Source organism: Durio zibethinus, chromosome 11, assembly GCF_047325235.1.
Source record: "Durio zibethinus cultivar Kanyao isolate XHJ-2024 chromosome 11, ASM4732523v1, whole genome shotgun sequence".
Lineage (NCBI taxonomy): Eukaryota > Viridiplantae > Streptophyta > Magnoliopsida > Malvales > Malvaceae > Durio > Durio zibethinus.
Genome location: NC_143172.1, coordinates 26,805,850 through 26,826,019, shown reverse-complemented (window position 1 = coordinate 26,826,019; position 20,170 = coordinate 26,805,850). Strand labels below are relative to the sequence as shown.

Here is a 20,170-nt window from a genome sequence, read left to right as displayed (position 1 = left end):
TTTTGAATAAATCAAGAACTCGAATGTAATGATACTCATGCAAGGCCAAGGAACTAAGCAATGGATAATCAGTTCTTAAAGGCGCGTGACATGTACTGAAGTCTGAAGCTGCGAAAATTTACAGTCTGACAAAATTTTTTTATTCAGATATGACTGTAAGATGCTGCCAAAAGAGTAATAATAATGTTCACTTATTCAGTTTCGTTTCGTCACCCTCCTAACCAACTACGCCATCCCATTGCTTTTTAAGTTAAAAATTTTCCTGATGCTTTTACCTACTCATACCAAATGAATTGAATCGCCTTCCCGCTCCCGCCCTTTCTTTATTTACGGGAGTCAGTAAATTTTTTTTTTACTTTTCCATGGCCAGTGGGGTTGGAAAAGTAAAGGATTCCAGAAATAATCAGTCATCATTTTGTAGTATACACAACGTAGAATTAAAATTTGCAATTCGTATATTTGTATAATATAAAATATTAAAAATTATATATTTATATTATATTTTACATAAAAATTACATATCAAACGAAAAAACATAAAATATATTTTTTAAAATTTGTTAAATATATAAAAATATTGTTAATATTTTAAATTATATTATTTTTATATTTTTTATATCGTATCATGTTATTGTTAACTCTTTCGAAAACCATTTAAGATTGCTGCGGCTAGTTTGGTTGGGCTTTCAACTACAGTACTAGAACCTTGGGCTAAGCCCACTTTAAAATCTGGGTTCAATTTCTTCCAAATTCCCAACCCAAAGGGAAAGAGGATGAGATTGAGAAGATGCAGGTTGGAGGGGTAATCCCCGAAAGGACCAAAAGGAATTAATTGAACCTCGAAGGAAATTTATGTCTTCTTTGGCCTGTACTTGCAAGGGCATTGAAGTCATGAATCCCAGAATGAGCTGAAACTCAATGAAGTTTATTAACCAAAGGAAGGAACAAAGCTGATAGATTACCTCAATAAGCTCACAGATGCTCTGGTAAGAATTGCCAAATAAGTTGTGTGTAAACCAAGATTAAGAGATCCTATCTTCCCACAACACAGTGAAGCAAAGGGAGAAATGATTTCTGGGTTTAAGTTTCTTTTCACATTGCTAGCCCATGTGAAGCTTCACTTCTTAACAGCATTACTTCCATATTTAGGACTGAAATGAGGTACCAGTCGAGAGCATTTCAGTTCTTAAGCTTTTCTTTTATTTATGAAAACCAGATGCAGTTCTCAAAATTTTGGAGATTCTGATTTTATTGTAATATCACATAATGAATTGCTAAACTCGTAGTTTTATTTTTTAATTTCTTCTGAATCCTTACGAACCTAGCAGAGAAAGTTCAAGACTTTACTCCTCAGTGACAGTGTTGATCAATGGATAGCCGTATCTTTCTGTTTATAACCTACAGACTTGTTAATTCTTTCTTGCATATCTTCTTCCAGTCAAGTTGACACAAACCAAACGGAGAATTACAGAAAATTTCCATCTTGTACTCACATGCTTATGCATCAACCTTGAACAAAAGGAAAACATTTTATTGCAGCATTCTGACATAATATGTTGACATGATCAATCATTTAAAACCTAACAAAATTTTGCAGTCAGATAATTAAGCAGCATTCAGACACAATATCTTGACATCTCAAATAAACCACGACCAGACACTAAAGGCGTCAAAAATTTTGTTAACAAGTATTAGATGATAGATTCAAGGACATCCAATATACAATTAAGTACATAGGCATGCATATATATAATAATGAAAAACAAGGAAAATCAGGGATTAGACAAACTTGAGAAAAAAATCTAACCTCTCCTCCCACTATGCAGGAACAGCCTCGACAAGTCTTGCAAAGTAGAATTGTGTAGTGATTAGCCCTCTCTTTCTTATTTTCCACCCAACCTTACTCAGTGCCCTTTCCACATCTGCCTCTGCATGAAGATATGCCCTAGTTGCCTTCGATGGCCCTGGAAACAACTCTCCAATCCTTTTTAACAGATCATAGTAAAATGTCTTTGGTGCAAAGCTCAAAATTAATCGGTTTTCAGCTAGTGAAGCAAGGTGTGCAATCATCCCATCAGCTTTTCTCTGCGGATAATGTATTAAAACATCTAAGCACACCACAGTATCATATTTCCCATCTAAACTCTCCAAATCTTTCACTTCAAATTTTGGCATTGCCGGTGCAATTTCGCCATTCCCTGCTGCTAACTGCTCTCTCGCCTGCATCATATTATTACACAATTCAGGCTCCCAATTCGCAATCAAAACATTATTTGCAATTATTATTGTATTTTAGCTCGATTGATTCGTTCACCCACATTGAAGAGGTGACATCCAGTAGCTAAGAGATTCAAATTCAAAATTTTGAAAAAAAAAAGGTAGAATTTTTGCATTTATTCGTTCAAATAAACACTTAGTTTGAATTATCCACTAAACATTCATACTTGAGATTCCATAATACAAGCAATTCTGAGATAAGACTCGTAACCAAACAACAAAATTCCGCCATTTTTGTTCAAAAAACGGTTATGACAGTTGACTAAAGAGGAAAATCTAACTAACCTGCTTCTCAGCCTCGGCCACCATGGCAGCGGAAATATCGCTAGCCGAAACAACCGCCCCTTCTTTCGCTAAAGGAATCGTGAGACAGCCGGTCCCACACCCGGCATCGCAAACAGTCACACCTGTCAGTGGGCCTTCATTAGTCAACATTTTCATCGTATTTTCAACGGTCTTCGAGTGCCCTAGCCTAATATCAAGCTGGACCTTATTCACATCATCGGTCTCTCCATAAATCTTTTTCCATCTCTGGAAACCGGAATTGTCAAAGTAATTTCTTACGACTTCTTTGTCACCGCCACCGACTTCTTCGGCCTGGAGGCGACGTCGGCGTTCGGGATCAGTGAGGGATAGAACGGCAGCTAAAGCGGCGACGGAACCTCCGCCTATTAGAGCAATGGTGGTACCGTTCACGGCGGAGAGGTCAGCAGCGGAGGCGGCGGTGGAAAGAGGGGGAATGGAGTTGGTTTTAAACGGCGCCGTTTTGTGTTTGCTGGGGAGTTTTGGAGGGAACGTGGAGGAGAATCTGGAATTGGTGTGCAAAGGAATGTGGGAAGATAGAGCCGCCGAGTACGCCATTTTCTTTGACTGAATTATTTATTTTTCCTTTTCTTCTCCCCTGATTTCCTCGATTTCTCTCTCCGGCCGGTGAGGGGATGTTTGGCTACGTGTCAACTATGAAGGTGGTTGATGAAGATTTTGATAAATTTTTTATCTTGTGGATAGGATAGAGCTGATTCCCCTTGATTTCCGTGGGGTCCAATTTGTCTTAAGGCGTGTTTGCTTCCGAAATTTTATAAACAATATTTTTTATTCTCTCGAAGCAGTAAAAATCCAGACTACAGTCCACATTGCATTGACGTCGCGCCAAACAAACTTCAAAACTTACAAACGTGGCGAGCAACGATTGGAAGTGAAACCAAATGACCGTTCTGAACTGACAGCGAGAAAACCGGAAACGAATTTTCAAAAGAGAAAACAAAGAATCACCGACTCAATGACTCACTGTTAAACCGGAGATGAAGAAAGTTTAAGACTTGAGAGTATAGATAAGCTCAAACAGCTCGTTGAAGTTTCTCAAAACCAAGGACTGTTCTTTGTCTTATTCAAGAAACGTTTCTTTTTTTAAGCGTTTTTAATTTTCATTCATTTCTTCGAAAGCGACCTGTTTTGTTTGCTCTAAGCAAATAATTAGACCGTAAGAACTGATCCGAATGTCCTTTGGAATCCTTGTTTGATCGTTAAAAGCTGCTTCTTTTTCATTTATAGAGAGTAGACTTTCACTTCTTCAGTCTCTTAGCTGAGTTTTTCGGCCAGCCGCCATGGCGATTGGGGCGTGGATTTTGATTGCTTTGATGAGCATTTGGTGCGTGGAATCAAAGTACATGGTTTACAATACGACATCGAAGATAGTTACTGGGAAACTCAATGTTCATTTGGTTGCTCATTCGCATGATGATGTTGGTTGGTTGAAAACTGTAGATCAGTACTATGTCGGCTCCAATAATTCCATTCAGGTTTTTTCTAGTTATCCTTTTTTTAGAAAAAAAAAACATTTGTGAGATTTATTGGTCAAGTTTTGATTTTTTTTTCTTTTTAATTGATACTATTTGCAGGGAGCTTGTGTTCAGAATGTTTTGGATTCTCTAGTGCCGGCATTATTAGCTGATAAGAACAGGAAGTTCATTTATGTTGAACAGGCAACTATTTTTTTTTATTGTTTTTGAAGCCCCATATAGTTTGGATTTGAAAATTGAAAATAATGGAAATTGTTTGGTCTGTGATTGATATTACAGGCATTTTTCCAGCGATGGTGGATAGACCAGAGTGAGGCAGTTCAAGAGACAGTAAAGCAGCTCATCAACTCCGGTCAACTAGAGTTAATGTAAAGGAATAGGCCCAAATTTGCTTAAGATTTTTGTCATCAGTTCTGGGTTTGCATTTTATCTTTTAGAAGGAAATTGTGGGACATTTGATAATTGACTTGCAGAAATGGAGGCATGTGCATGCATGATGAAGCTACCTCACATTACATCGACATGATCGATCAAACAACTCTTGGACATCGATTTATTAAACAGGAGTTTAATTTGACCCCAAGGATTGGTTGGCAAATTGATCCCTTTGGACATTCTGCGGTGCAGGCTTACTTGTTGAGTGCAGAGGTATGGCATCCAGTCTTGTGGTCACTCATAATGTTAACCACTTGTCCGGTGGAAACTATTTTGGTCCATCTCAATTAGACAATACTTTGTTAGTACAACTCAGTTGCCCTCCATCCATTATCTAACAATCTGCTAAGTACAAGATTGTTTGCTGGCTTAGGTTGGATTTGATTCACTTTTCTTTGCGCGAATTGACTACCAAGACAGAGCTAAAAGGAAAGATGAGAAGAGCCTTGAAGTTGTTTGGCGGGGATCTAAGAGTCTTGGCTCATCAGCACAGGTGGGTGGATAGTGTAATTAGGTTCATTCAGATGTTAAGGATTGGTGAGATTGCTGTTTTCTATCTTGTTAAGTTCTCTAAGTGAATCAATTAATTTTCTTTAGATATTTGCTGGTGCATTCCCTGAAAATTATGAGCCTCCCAGTAATTTCTACTATGAAGTTAATGATGATTCCCCAATTGTCCAGGTAAATTCTTTGTTAGACATTACAACGAGCTCTTACTTCATATGTTTGTACAAAATGAAATCTTATTTTATTGTCTTCACTTGAAGGATAACATGGAGTTGTTTGACTACAATGTCCCTGAGCGTGTGAATGAGTTTGTAGCAGCTGCATTATCTCAGGTAAGATGCCTTGTATTAGTTGATATCTCAAGCTTACTGATTCAAATTACACTGGCATGGCATGCCTTTATGACTTCTGCTGCAGCTTCAGCTTCATTTGGACAGCTTCCTGTCTGAAATATCTGTAATTTCCCAGTCTCAAATAGGCATCAGAACAATTTTTTGTGAATTTTCTTGGTTGACGAAGATACAAGATTATCTTGTTCAACTGTAATCCATTTTCCCCTTTTTAATGAAAATTACTCTACGCAGTTGGTTTTGGTAGAGGCTGTTGCTAGCCTTTGTGGATATTTTAGAATCAAGATCCTAATTATGAAGGACTTTTGCAATTTCTTGTTGGCACTGCTGCCTTTAGTTGTATTAGAAAAGGTTGACGCTTTAACCTAAAATTTATTGTCTTTTTCAGGCTAACATAACTCGCACAAATCATGTAATGTGGACTATGGGAACAGATTTCAAGTATCAATATGCACACACATGGTTCCGGCAAATGGACAAGTTCATTCATTATGTTAATCAGGTTAGTATTCTCCAAGACCTTTGTTATGCTTATTTATTCTTTTAGTCTCCTGCATTTTCTGCCCTGTTCATTCAGCATTCTTGCTGCTGCTTAAAGTTGACTAGTTATGTTACAACATGCAGCAACAAATTTTCAATCTGTTACCTGGTCAAAATTTACAAAATACACATGATTGTATGTAGTTGACACCAACTTGGAAATACACTAGATAAACTTCCTCATAATTGAAACAGAGAACTATGAATGCATTGATGCCTGGATCAACACCCTCAGGCCTCAACCCCCAACAAAAAGAATGATGTGATTAACAAGAATCAATCTGACTTGTCTTTTCTTGTTTCATCAGATAGAATCACGAATGTGATGATGTCTTTTAGGTGCATGATTTTGAATCTGCTCATGTTATGCGAATAATCCTCACTTTAACATCAATATCCTAGTGTTTTTTCCTTGCCAAAAGACTGTTGATTTCTAATGCTTATAGGATGGCCGTGTGAATGCCCTATATTCAACCCCATCAATATACACTGATGCAAAATATGCAACAAATGAGGCTTGGCCACTGAAGACCGATGACTACTTTCCGTGAGTTTAAATTTTTGAAGTTAAAATTTGTCTATGTAGGAGATTTTGCTTTGGTCATGTAACCCACATTCAGAACTAATACATGCAATTATCAGATATGCAGACCGTATAAATGCATACTGGACTGGATACTTTACGAGCAGGCCAGGTCTCAAAGGTTATGTTAGAACAATGAGTAGCTACTATTTGGTAAGACATCTCTCTTGTTTAACTGGTATAAAATGTCGTATATGTCTTGTGATGTCATTTTAACTCAGTTTCTTATTCATAAACAACAGGCAGCAAGACAATTAGAATTTTTTAAGGGAAGAAGTAAAGTGAGACCCAACACTGACTATTTAGCTGATGCTTTGGCACTTGCTCAACATCATGATGGACTTACTGGCACTTCAAAGCAGCATGTGGCTAATGATTATGCAAAAAGACTATCCATTGGCTATGAAGAGGTAAAGTTCTTATGTCATTTATTATCCAATTAATGCTTCAGAGGCTCAAGCTCGTTGTGATTCTCATGTCACAATGGTTCTTGCAGGCTAAAAAGGTGGTTGAAACATCGCTTGCCTCTATAACAAGTTCCTCTTCAAAGACTGATAGTGGGAGCCCAGTGACTAAGTTTCAGCAGGCAATAGCACGACTATTTAGACTTATCCAATTGGCTTGTTTTACATGGTCAAGGCTAGCTAGTTGAATTTAATGAACTTAATCTCCTTTTTTTCATTTTTCTTTTTCTACTCTGAGCTTTTAAGTGATATTTTTGCTGCTTACAATTTGGTAATAACAGAGTTTGAGATACATGAGCTTGGCTAATGCCTTTCCCCTCTGTCTAAGCCTAAAAAAAGAATAGCATTTCTTCCTATTAGTAATTAACTTTCTCCAAACATATTGATTTTTGGAATTTTATATGCTCCATAATTGGAATTGCATGTGCCTATATGTGCAGTAATACAAATACTTAAAAGTGACCTGTGAAACTCTAAATTTTCATTAGCAGATTTATCCTTTTTTATCTTACTCATAGTTGATGCTATAGTTTGAAAGAGAAAAAACATGAATTTGAAGCTCTGATCTTTTCAGTCAAAAAGAAAAGCTCTGATCTTTGGTTTCAAATATTTAAGAATATTTACTTTATACAGAGGTTCTTGTAGCACATTTTAATGCTATTATTAGTAGATTTGATTGGATATATTTTCCTGGAAGTTCCTATACTGATTTACAGCTTCAAGTAGCAGTTTAGAGGTATAATGAACTTGGATAAAGAAAGCAAATAGTTATTTCAAACTGACAGTTCAATGCCTTTTTAATCATATTTCATTGTCAGTAAAATCTTATCTTGACAAACCCTTAGTGGAATTCGTAAGCTCTTTTTTTTTTTTAAATAAAACCTTTTGCTGATAAGTTCCTATTTTATTGGAGTTTTTCATTTGTCTTAAGTTTGAGTCTACTGATTCTGAATTTATCCTTTTCAGTGTTTGCTTCTGAACATAAGTTATTGTCCTGCGTCAGAGGTTGATCTGTCAAATGGAAAAAATCTGGTAAAGAAACTAGCATTTGACATTTCATTTATTTTCCATTAATTATGACAAGATTAATCTAACTCCACTTATATTATTCTCTATTGGTGTGTTCCTCTCTCAGGTGGTTGTTGTCTACAATCCTTTGGGATGGAAAAGAGAGGACGTTATAAGAATTCCTGTTAGTATATAGTTTTCTTAATGCTATGACCTTTACTTTCTGTCTTTTGATGTTGCACGTTTTTCCCTGATCCCACTTTACTCTTATACAAAAAAGAGTGTACATCTGCACGTACACAAATTCTTCTTTTCTGGTATGGTTATGAAACTATGAATGCTCAATGCATAAACTGAGACATTTACTACTGACATTCATGCATGCATTACTTCTCAGGAGAGGAAATTTATTGCCTTTCTTGGGGGCTTGTGTTTTGTCTTTTCGTTATTATTATTTTTATATAATTACTCTTTTGTGTGCAACCCGTTATGTGGTTGTGTTGGTTGGGAAAGATGAGAGTTTAATCTTCAATCTTTATGAAAGATGAACAACCTTGTACGTATTTTGCTTAGTCCTTGTGTTGTTTATGAAATGTGATTTTGCATCATCACTTGCTACAGGTCATTGATGAGAATGTCATTGTTAAGGATTCTGAAGGAAAAGAAATTGAGTCACAGCTTCTACCTCTGCCAAATGCTTCTTTGACCATAAGAAATCACTATTCTGTGGCTTATTTGGGTAAATTCCCAAGTGTTACCCCAAAGTATTGGCTTGCATTTTCAGCATCTGCACCTCCTATTGGGTTAAACACTTACTTCATCTCAAAAAGCAAACGACCAGGTTACAAATATTTTTGCTGTATTCTGAAAATACAATTACGTAGGACAATGAGATTTCTTATTGACATAAAATGTTTATTTGGTTGGCCTTGCTTCTCAGACACAGTAGTAGCTGCTCCTTCAAAGAGCCATGTAGTGTACATTTCTGAAGAAAAACAAAATGATGTAATTGAAGTAGGGCCAGGCGACCTGAAACTCGTGTACTCTGCAAACCAAGGAAAACTCATTCGCTATATTAATAGCAGAACTATGGTGTGATATGGTTCTCCATTATATTTTTCTGTTTTGTTCTCTGAAACTATTTACTATATATGAATTTCTCACATCTAATTTCTTATTGTATGAAATTGTAGGTAAAAGAATCTGTAGGGCAATCATATAGCTTTTATTCTGGATCTGTGGATAAAAAACAGGTGATAATGTACCTTATATAGAAAACCTCTACCGATTTTTTTTAAAATGTGTTTTCATGTCTTATATACTCTTTGTCCTCATTCTTTACATTAGTGGTATTTGATTATACATATACAATTTTGGACATAATTATTTTGATTTAACTTATTGAAGGCCTCTGGAGCATACGTCTTTCGGCCAAACCACACATATTCCACCAAATCTGATGGCCAGGTATCTATTTTTGAAGACCCTCATTAGAATTTACGTTTAACAGAAACATGCTTAAACTTTATGAGATGGTGAATAATTTCAGGCTTCTTTTACTGTTTTGCGGGGACCATTATTGGATGAAGTTCACCAGAGAATCAATTCATGGATATATCAGGTTATTTCCTCATCAAATGACATGTGCATCAATTTGTTTAGTTTCTTTTTCCTGCATAATCTTCTTCATTTTCTGACACTGTTGCAAACCCACTCTTTCTTGTTGTCACACACTTTCACATGGTTTTAGAATCAAATCTTGTTTGTCTGGAATGACAAAAGGTTGACTAGATTTGGATCAAATAATTGAATTGCATTTAAATACCTGTTTGTCTGTGTATAGGTCTACAATTACTGCCAATCTGATATGTTGTGCTACGGTTTCAGATGAATATTCTCTTTCATGCTCTTGAAAAGTAGCAGTTTTCCTTAACCCCTGATTCTTTCAGTAATTAACATCATTGTGTGCATAAACAGATCACAAGAGTGTACAAGGGAAAGGAGCATGCTGAATTTGAGTTCATTGTAAGTCTATTGCTTATATGATCTATCAGAGTATTCATGTCATTATATTTACAATGGACATTTTTGTGTCAGAGCTGTTTGCGTAACACATTAGTTCTCAATTTTAGGTTGGTCCTATTCCGACTGATGATGGAATTGGAAAAGAAGTTGTGACTCAGATTTCAACACATATGAAAACCAACAAAACATTCTATACAGATTCCAGTGGTCGTGATTTCCTCGAAAGGGTTTGTTGCCTGCTTGCCTTGATATATTAGTGTGTTGGAGTATGTATGACTGGCAATAGTTGATAGCTGCAATTTGCTTGTACATAGCCTTAAGGAAATTATTATTTTGCAGATTCGAGACTATAGAAAAGATTGGAAGCTGGAAGTGAATCAACCTGTTGCAGGAAACTATTACCCAGTATGTTTAATACATCATTATGCTATCTCCTAAATTTCTTTTGATACATTTCTATAGGATAAGAAGCCAATTCTGTTAAGTTAACAGTTTACCATTATTAAGGTCAAAGCCATTATCTAAGTATTCAAGTTCAAATTTCACCTAATGAAAAACTGATTTTCTGAAGTAGTGCTAATAATTGATATTTAATTGTAGAAACTAAGTTCGTATTTTTAAATTGTGAAGCAGGGGCACATTTGTGTTTATTAATTTTAAACTAGCAAATTATCTCTGGATAACTTGTCTTTTACGCCCCATTTCCATTTAAAGATCAGGCATGTTGTGTATAAAAGAATGAATATTTGTTGTGTGCAAATATTTGATACTATCTACTTAGTTTTTCATCACTGCTCTGCATCTCTCCTTATACTAGTAACGTTCAACAGCTTTTACAATCTGCTATTCGATTATTGATCTCTTTAAGGCTCTGTCCTAGAAAGTTTTATTTGCTTTCATTTCAGATTAATCTTGGAATGTATATTAAAGATGCCAGTAAGGAGCTTTCAATCTTAGTTGATCGATCTGTAGGTGGGGCCAGCATTAAGGATGGTCACTTGGAACTAATGCTCCATAGGTTAATCTCTTGCATTTCTGTTGCTTGTTAGTTTCTATATTACAATTCTGTAAGAATTTCAGTGGGTGGATACCATGATAATTAATTATTCATTTCATAAAATTTAAGATCTATAATTTTGGATCTACTTTCTTTGTATAGGAGGTTGCTTCATGATGATGGTAGAGGTGTCGCAGAAGCTCTAAATGAAACAGTTTGTATTCTAAATAAATGCAGTGGACTAACTGTAAGCACATATTGGTTGTATCTTTGATCTCTAGTTTGCAGCAAGACCATACTTTTTCACATATATCTTTGTTAACAAATCTAATTTTGATAGGTTGTGGGGAAGTATTACCTCAGAATTGATCCTCTCGGAGAGGCAGCTAAGTGGCGTCGATCATTTGGTCAGGAGATTTATTCTCCATTTCTCTTAGCCTTTACAGAGCAGGTGAAAGCAATAAATTGAATTTTCTTGTTGCAGATTCTTGGTCAGCCTGAGAACTAATAAATGTTTGGTTAGCATTTTGCAGGAAGGAGATGGATGGACAAATTCCCACGTATTATCCTTTACAGGGATGGACCCCTCCTATGTTTTACCTGATAATGTTGCAATGATAACCCTCCAGGCATATATCTCTTGTCTTGTTAATTTACTTGTATTTGTTCAATGACCACAGTCTGTTTATTTAAATAGAGCAAAGAAACTCTCTCCAACAAGAAAATGGGAAAGAAAAGTGTAAAAAAGATTCCCCAGACTTCATCTCTATAGTTGCTTTCAGGTGTCAAACTCTGCCTAATGCAATGGATATGTGATCAAATAGATAGCTTCAATCCCCTTCCCTACTACATCAATGAATCTCCATCTACATACTTTATTACTGTGTTTCTTTAAATCTGCAGGAATTGGACGATGGAAAAGTTCTTCTGCGGCTGGCACACTTATATGAGGTTGGTATTTTGTTGATCTGATGATCAACTTTTTCCCCTTGAAGAGACTGATAATGCATGTGAATATATGCAAGCACTTAGCAGCACTATAATGCATTTTTCAGCATTGGTTGGTTTTGAGCGTTTGCCAACATTCTGAAGTAGGCATTCATTCATTCTTCAGCATCAATTGAAATAATTCAACCATTTGATTTCTTTTCTTCTTCAAATGCTGCTAGATTGGGGAGGACAAGGATCTCTCAGTTATGGCAAGTGTACAACTGAAAAAAGTATTCGCGCATAGGAAGGTAAAAAGGATGCCAAATGATGTGCATAAAAACTCATCATCTTGTTCATTCTCATAACATTTTCATTTCTTGTTATATTCAGATAAACAAAGTGACAGAAATGAGCCTATCTGCTAACCAAGGAAGAGCAGAAATGGAAAAGAAGAGGCTGGTATGGAAAGCAGAAGGCTCCCCCGGAGAAGCTCCCCAAGTGATGAGAGGAGGACCTGTTGATCCAGCAACCTTGGTGGTTGAACTTGCTCCAATGGAAATACGAACTTTTGTCATTGACTTTGATTAGAAGACAACCACTGGAAGATACGAAGTTCTAATAAGTTCTTCATTATTCCTGAACAATGATCAGATCATGCCACTGGTTTCATCCATGGTGGTAAGCAGACTAGCTAGAAGATTGCTTGAAATTTCCTTGATGACTATTTTGCCATTTTGGCATTTTAGGGACTCCAAATTCAGGTCCCTCAAGCAAACTGCCTGTTGTAAAATTAAATAAATTATTGCTTCTTTGCTTCTCATATGCTTGCTGGCTTCACTCATTTCTCTAAATTATATGAACTGTTAAATTATAAATTCATTTACCCAAATTTTACAAAAAAATACCAAAATTATATTAAAAGTTACCACCATTACTAAAAGATAACCAAAATAATATCAAAATATATATATCAGAGATTATCAAAAATATTACAAAAAGGTTACCATATTAAAATACTATAAAAGGTTATCAAAATTATATAAAAAATATTAAATTATTACAAAAATAATTAAAATTATACCAAAGTTACCAAAATTAAAACAAATGCTATAAAAATTATTGTAAAGATTACCAGAATTATTACAAAAAGGTATCATATATATATTTTAAAAATTACCAAAATTATATCAAATTGTTACCAAAATTGCTTTAAAGGTCATAAAAAAATTAAAATTAACTTGTGATGCCAAACTCAATTAACAATGTTATATGTAGTATAGATAAATGATAAATTCTATTATTCATATAAAAAAATTAACCAATTTTAAATATAAAGGAATTAATCTTGATGAATTAAGCAATTAATGCACTTGATGGGCCTCATTTTATCTTCCCTTTCTTCTAACCCATCCAAAACTAAAAGCAAAGCAAATCCTTCGATCAGCCCTAATCTCACTCGAATTCAAACTCCATCATTTTTGGATCGAGTAGGCTGGGCCCAACTCTCTGATGAGACGCTAACAAGATCCGATCTGATCCTCAAAAGAACCATAGATCTGACAAGAGGCCCATCAAAAAACCTACGCCTGCTGAGGAAAACTCAAGACGACTGCCGAGCCGTGGCACGCCATTTTTCACTGCCACTAGGTTAATCCAAAGGTACGTCTCTACTGTCAAACCTTTTTGCATCTCTACAACGCTGTTTGGTCACCGGTAAAATGCCTTCGTGTTTTCGTTCAATTTCTCGGCCTCTGATCTGCCAGAAACCTGTGTTTTTTTTCGTTGTTATATGTGTAATAATTGTTGTTGTTGTTGTTTTTTTTTTTTTTGGTTATTGAAGGTGCCATGGCGAAGGTTAACGAAGTAACTGCTATGGAAATTGACGATCCAAGTTCAAACGTTTCTGATCAGATCAGCCCTAAGTTCTCAATCAACGGTCAGTTTTTTACATATCTTTATCGACATTTAACTTCAGTTGCATCAACAATAGTAATTTAATGGCGAGATTGTAGTTTATATCTGATTTTCTTTCGTTTTTTATTTGAAATTGTACAAAAATTTGGCATCCGTGTTCAGTTTTGCAGCTTCTTAAGTCTGCTCAGATGCAACATGGATTACGGCATGGAGATTACGCTCGTTACCGGTAAATTTACATTTTTTTCAATTTTTAGAAAGTTATTGAAATGTGTTGTCTTAAAAAGGTTTAATTTTGATAATGAATAAAACTGAAAAAAAAAGAGATTTTATTTTGAAATTTATTAATATTTAAATGACTAGAACTGAAAGAAAAAATAATTTATTTTGAAATTTATTAAAATATTTTATTTTAAAATTTATTAATATTTAAATGACTAATATTGGGAGCTGCAGGAGGTATTGCACTGCTCGTTTGAGGAGGTTATATAAATCATTGAAGTTCACACATGGTCGTGGTAAATACACTCGAAAAGCCATTTCCGAGTCCACAGTCACTGAAGTGAGGTCTGCCTTGTTAATTTTGCAGTACTCTGAAAATTTTTACGATTAGGAAAGTTGCTTTTCTCTTTACAATTATCTTTGTCTTTTCGCTTTTATAAAATGCTTGTTTCTCTGTGTGTGTTTGCACGGATGTGTAGAGATAATTGTTGATCTCATTTTGCTTCTGAAGTAATAGTTGAATATGTTTTAGAGTTGCATGAAATAAACATCTGTTTTAAATCACTTCCATTAGAAGCTTTTCATATTGGAGAGGATTCAAGTTAACATAGCTTTTCCAATTTGACTCTGTAAAATTTTGATTTGATTTAAAATAGGTTTCTCCATTTGGTTCTATATACGGCAGAGAGAGCTTGGAGCCATGCCATGGAGAAAAGACAGCTTCCAGATGGCCCAAATGCACGCCAGCGTATCTATTTGATTGGTAGATTACGCAAGGCAGTAAAATGGGCTGATCTGTTTTCACGTTTGTGTTCTGTCAAGGGAGATTCAAGAACATCTTTAGAAGCTGAGGTGTGTACGCAAGTTGGTTGTTAATTGTATGAGCTGTTTCTGTAGCTATAATCTTCAACATGCTTTTTCCTGCCTACAGGAAGAAAAGAAAAAGGAGAAAATAGTTGTGTACTCGCATTCTTTCTTTTTAAATTTCTTTTTTTTTTCTTTCCCTATCTTTGGTCAAATGATCTGCCTTTTGAGTCGTGTAAAGTTGTAAATGCTTTAATTTAGTAGGTAAATTGTTGCTTACAGAGGCATCACAGTGAGCAGAATGAGTTTTTGCGTTCTGATTGGGTTAGCTTTATCCACATGTGAGCTGTGCTCAGAGGCACAGACTTTGTACTTGTGGAGGAAGCAGTGAAAGTAGGCATGGCTGTACATCTGCATGCATCTTAACCAAATTTCTGGTTATCTGTTGTGATGAAACCTTAAATTACTGCAGACTTTGGTGGATATTTTGTATCGTTTTCCTTAATAAGGTGTGAGTTCTTTTCTTTGCAGTTTATCTTGTTTTGATTTTTTATTCTAGGCCTATGCCTCCTATATGAAAGGGAATTTGTTGTTTGAACAAGATCAGAATTGGGACACTGCATTGAGGAATTTCAAAAGTGCCAGGTTTGTGCTTGTCTCCAATGGTATCTGGACACAGCAATAATATCTATCATGTTAGAGTAGATAGCTAATATTTTTGCTTGTTCTGCATGCTTCCATGTCAAAAGAAAAAAATTCAATATCCTTCATAATATTTTTCTAATGGTTTCTTTGTCAACACACAAGGCTAACATCTTTGATTATGTTACAGGGCCGTATATGAAGAACTTGGGAAATATGGAGATGTGGAGAACCAAGTGCTTTGCCGTGAACGTGTTGAAGAGCTTGAACCTAGTATTCGCTACTGCCTTCATAAAATTGGAGAGTCAAATTTGCAAACTTCTGAACTTTTACAGATTGGTGAAATGGAAGGTCCTGCACTGGACCTTTTCAAATCAAAGCTAGAGGTCAGTTCATTTCTTTAAACAGAAAGTATTGATGCATGGTTTCTTTTATTATGATGAATACCGTTGCTGGTGTTGCCTGTATTAAGTTGGAGTGACGTACTGCTTATTTTTCAACTGACATCTACCTGTTGCTTAGCTATGAGAAATTAGTTTCTGTCACAGTGTAAAATGACGCTCTTATTTCTTTTACTTTATTTTTTTTTCACCAATTCTTAGGCGTGTTTAGGAAAAGAGCTTTCCAATTCCATAAGAACTCCTTCTTCCTACCCTTTACCACCTTACTCAAGGTGAAGTGGTGAGTTTAATACATGATTTGTTTCTGGAATTAAAATGGATCATTTTGTTGATATTAGTTCAGTTTGAACAAACTAATGATTTCTTTTTTGCTAAGAAATTTTTTCAGATGTTTGCACTATCCTTTTTCAGCCTTCCAGAGGATCCTTTGTTTGCAGAAATTTGCATATATGATCGAAAATCTTAAGCTGCTTTGTTATAACAAATTAGTTTTGCACCTCTTAAAAGCTTGTATAAATGATAATTTCTTTTGTAAGATGAATGTCCATTTGTTTTATAGCTCTTGGAATTGGCTATTTACTTATGACCTCCTAAAAGCTCATATCAGATAACTGTGCTGGAAGGGAGAGAGAGGAAAAGAGTAACTTTTTTCCCTTTCTCTCCTTTTATTCTGCTTAGGGTTTTGTCAGTTACACTGATGTCTTGTACTATCTTGATTTGCAGGTTGTTATGGCAGAGGCAAGATCACAACAGGCTGCATCTCTGACAGAGTTCCATTGGCTTGGCAATAGATTCCCAATTACTAATGCAAAAACTCGGGTTGCTATTTTGAAAGGTTTGCTGTTAGCTTTTCCTATGTCCTGTGTGAATGTTTACAATTGAGGTTAGCATGTGTATTGTTTAAATTAAGAATCAAAACTGAAAACCAACTGAAATTAGATGTTGGCTCTCAATGCACATACTGTTGACAAATGAAGAATTCTGAGTGTCTCCTTTTTGTTTAATGGGGCTTAAATATTATAGTATCAAAGGCATGAATCAGTGCATGATTGCACTACACTGTTCCTATGCTTGCAGTTGGGTCTTTTAGCTTTTCAGTTTATTAGGATGATTTTTTGGTCTTAAATTGTGAGTTATCTTCTGGACATGTTCAATATCTTAAGCTTTCCTTTTATTGGCACTTAGAGTACGTAGTTCACTCTTAGTAGATTTTCTGTTTTCAGTTTATCTTTCTTTTATTATGCACCTTTCATTGATGATTATTCCTAACACCTCTTGTGTAAGCCACAGACGTAAATTGCAGTTGAAGCTGGCATTCCAATTTCTATGCTGCATCCCTTCTGCATTCACTTGTCTTTCTCCCCTTGATTTAAAATGTAGCAAAATTTTGGCAATAACAAATATCTAGTTTCAATTCAATTCAGTTTCACATGTAATGATTTGTGTCATTAATCGCAGATGTGAAAAATGCACTTCGGTTTGCTTGAAATTTGAATTCTGGTTGTCTAGTCATTCTCGTGACCCTTCATGTTGGTTTGTAGTCCAATTATGGTCTAACTGTATGTTTTCTCTGTGTGTCCATTTGTGCAGCCCAAGAATTGGAAAAGGATTTACATGGCCCATCAGCAGATTCACTTTCAGCAGAGAAAAAACTAGCAACTTTTGATAAAGTTTTTACAGCATATCATGAAGCAAGGAGCTGTGTCCGTAGTGACCTGGTATGAAGTGTTAATTGACACTTTTCTGTTTTTTCATAGAAATTAACTCTTTATCATTTTGATTTATATACTAGTTATTAGAATTTTAAAATATTCATTTATTTTTTAAATTATTCACTTCCAATTTCACTTTTTCTGAGGCTGATGTTGATGATTTACTGTACTCTCTAGGCCAATGCAGGTAATGCTGAAAATGTGAAAGATGACTTAAATGGTCTCGATAAGGCTGTTGGTGCTGTACTGGGACAACGAACAATTGAGCGCAACCAGTTGTTAGTTAGCATTGCAAAGAGCAAACTTACTAGGCGTCGAGATGACAAAAATGAGAAAGTCACCAAGCCTGAGGAGTTGGTTCGCTTATATGATCTTTTATTACAGGTGAGGATTCTATTGAGGAGTGTCTGTTTTCAGAATGTCTTCCCTCCCAGAAAAGAAGCTTGTATAAATTATTACCTTGCTTAATGGATGCTATATTTGGCAGAATACAGCTGATCTATCTGATTTAGTTAGTTCTGGAAGAGATAGAAAACCTGAAGAAGTGGCATTCGCTGAAGAGTGTCAACTTAAAAGTGTGGCCTTCCGAGCTGAAAGGTTAAATTCCTTTGAACTCTATAATGTCTTTTTTTTTTTTTTTGGGGGGGGGGGGGTGTGGAGATGGGGAGGTGTGGAGGGTTTCAGTGTTGCTATAGCTTTGTTGTTCTTCTTTACTGATGTTGGTTATTCTCTGTCAAAACTCTGGTAAGCAGATTTTATGCTTTGCCTGAACATTCAAGGATAATATCCTTTTTTTCTTTTTTGACAAAGAAAGGGAATATCCTTTGATTGGTTAAACTCAACTTTGGTTACATTTTGAATTTATTGTTCATTGTACAAAGTTGTTTACTTGCTTGACCTCTGGATAAGATGACATTCTGCATTATTCTGTAATATCTTTCTTTATTGGAAGGGCTTTTTTCTTCTTTTTGGTGGTGTTGAGAGGAGTAAAATTGAATTGATAGTTTCCTGCTTTTCAAATGATTAAATTGAGTCTACTTTTGAAGCAATTCGTCATTTTTCAGATTGACTTTGGTGTATAGTCACAAGACATTGCCTTGTCAAATTTATACATGGACCTTCTTTGCAGGTGCTTCTACTTGGCAAGGTCATACAGTTTAGCTGGAAAGAGAACGGAAGCATACGCACTGTACTGCCGTGCTCGCTCTCTTGCTGAGAATGCCCTACAGAAGTTTCAAACTCATAGTAACAGTGATCAGGTGTCTACATTTATATAGGGGTTTGCCTTCCTCATTACTTTTATTAGATTTTCTGCATTACTTTGACTACTGCTGAATGCATTTGTGCTTTCTGTCTGCAAATTACTTGCTTGACACTTGCAATGTTTTCTTCCTGTTAATGAACTCCTTAATGGTCATTTCTTTGGCACTGTCTCTTAACTTTGGGTTCTGACGTCTGATCAATGTAATCATGATTAAAATTTTAATCTGTACCGTCTTACCTTGACAGGTGATGATCAAGGAGTTGAAGGCATTATATGACGAATGCAGATCTTACAGTTGCATAGAGCATGCAACTGGAATTATCGAGGAGGAGAAGGCTCCAGAGAATCTTTCAAAGAAAATATCTACTATATCATTAAGTGGAGCTGACAAGAAGGTACCATTTATACTCTTCCCTTTCTTGAAATACGTACACGTCTGTCACACGTGTTCCACAGATACATAGTCAAGATAATGTTACACCAGGTGTGAAACTAGTTAATTTTTACACCATTTCAACTGTTTATATGCTTTAGTTTTATGAAACCGACTATTGGATTTTTCCACCTACCATTGTAGATCATCCGTGCAAGTAATTTTCAAGTAATTTTTTTCATAAAAGAGCTATTTTCAATGTTTTTTTCATGAATTTGGAATGGTGAATTTTTTCAATTGTTGCATATTCCTTGATTCCTTGATTCATTATTCGTTCTTTTTAAAAAAACTTGCACATGCATTGGAGACGGAGAAGATACATCCTGTGACCCCTATTTTGTTACATTGTTGTGATGTGTTGCTTGGGATCTGTTCAGGTGGAAAAATACCTTCTCGAGAAACTTGATCTCTATGAGTCTGCAGTTGGCGATTCCAATGTGAAAGCTGTTCCGCGAATAGAACCCTTCCCACCAGCCTTCCAGTCAATACCTCGTAATCCTATTGTTCTAGACCTAGCCTATAATACTATTGAATTCCCATCTCTAGAGAACAGGATGAAGAAAGACAAGAAGGGTTTCATAAGTAGGCTTTGGCGTTGAGTTTCAGACAAGGTTTTCTTGAACCAAAAGGATTAGGACCCAAAAAAAAAAAAACCTCGTTACCTTGATGAGATTTTGACATGCTTTGGCCTTTGACTTCAATTTTAGCAGTTGAGTAATTCTTGTAACTGCAGATTTTCTGGGAATTATATATACTTGAGATATTTGAGCTTTTCAAAAATTTTGAAACTATCGAGGAGGAAAGGGGGGATATGAATATCAACATTTTCTATGGTATAGAATTTGATGACTTGATTGGTGATTA

General features: G+C 35.6%; 3 protein-coding genes across 8 annotated transcripts; 2 read left to right on the top strand and 1 right to left on the bottom strand.

The window, feature by feature from the left end:
- Positions 1–1,133: 1,133 nt before the first annotated feature.
- CHLM (magnesium-protoporphyrin IX methyltransferase) lies at positions 1,134–3,270 on the bottom strand. Of its 2 annotated transcripts, none has more exons than XM_089768560.1 (3): positions 2,562–3,270; positions 1,807–2,219; positions 1,134–1,150 (listed from the first exon to the last, which is right to left on the bottom strand). In XM_089768560.1, the coding sequence occupies exons 1-2, from the start codon at positions 3,135–3,137 to the stop codon at positions 1,818–1,820; spliced, it is 978 nt and encodes a 325-aa protein (XP_089624686.1). In that variant the 5' UTR covers positions 3,138–3,270; the 3' UTR covers positions 1,134–1,150; positions 1,807–1,817. The 2 variants fall into 2 exon arrangements, with proteins under 2 accessions (XP_089624686.1, XP_022736315.2); XM_022880580.2 differs by lacking the exon at positions 1,134–1,150 and adding an exon at positions 1,271–1,508.
- Positions 3,271–3,832: 562 nt separating this feature from the next.
- On the top strand, positions 3,833–12,734 carry LOC111289488 (putative alpha-mannosidase At5g13980). 2 transcript variants are annotated; one of them, XR_016346609.1, is made up of 29 exons: positions 3,833–4,075; positions 4,175–4,258; positions 4,355–4,443; positions 4,549–4,723; positions 4,884–5,003; positions 5,108–5,191; positions 5,278–5,349; positions 5,756–5,869; positions 6,354–6,454; positions 6,550–6,643; positions 6,733–6,900; positions 6,987–7,076; positions 7,921–7,986; positions 8,090–8,146; positions 8,584–8,803; positions 8,903–9,054; positions 9,156–9,215; positions 9,370–9,429; positions 9,512–9,583; positions 9,940–9,987; positions 10,095–10,214; positions 10,327–10,392; positions 10,893–11,005; positions 11,147–11,231; positions 11,325–11,435; positions 11,518–11,766; positions 11,888–11,935; positions 12,154–12,222; positions 12,305–12,734. XR_016346609.1 is itself a non-coding variant. In XM_022880573.2 (29 exons), exons 1-29 carry the CDS (start codon positions 3,881–3,883, stop codon positions 12,500–12,502), a joined length of 3,027 nt encoding a protein of 1,008 aa, XP_022736308.2. In that variant the 5' UTR covers positions 3,833–3,880; the 3' UTR covers positions 12,503–12,734. The 2 variants fall into 2 exon arrangements, 1 of the variants encoding a protein (XP_022736308.2); XM_022880573.2 differs by having other exon boundaries at positions 11,518–11,613.
- A 762-nt stretch (positions 12,735–13,496) lies between these two features.
- LOC111289489 (signal recognition particle-related / SRP-like protein) lies at positions 13,497–20,170 on the top strand. Of its 4 annotated transcripts, none has more exons than XM_022880578.2 (14): positions 13,497–13,573; positions 13,755–13,850; positions 13,999–14,057; positions 14,285–14,395; positions 14,707–14,902; positions 15,414–15,499; positions 15,687–15,882; positions 16,621–16,732; positions 17,488–17,615; positions 17,787–17,993; positions 18,097–18,206; positions 18,739–18,868; positions 19,119–19,268; positions 19,684–20,170. In XM_022880578.2, the coding sequence occupies exons 3-14, from the start codon at positions 14,017–14,019 to the stop codon at positions 19,903–19,905; spliced, it is 1,689 nt and encodes a 562-aa protein (XP_022736313.2). In that variant the 5' UTR covers positions 13,497–13,573; positions 13,755–13,850; positions 13,999–14,016; the 3' UTR covers positions 19,906–20,170. The 4 variants fall into 4 exon arrangements, with proteins under 4 accessions (XP_022736313.2, XP_022736311.2, XP_089624685.1 ...); XM_022880576.2 differs by having other exon boundaries at positions 13,991–14,057; XM_089768559.1 differs by having other exon boundaries at positions 13,551–13,627.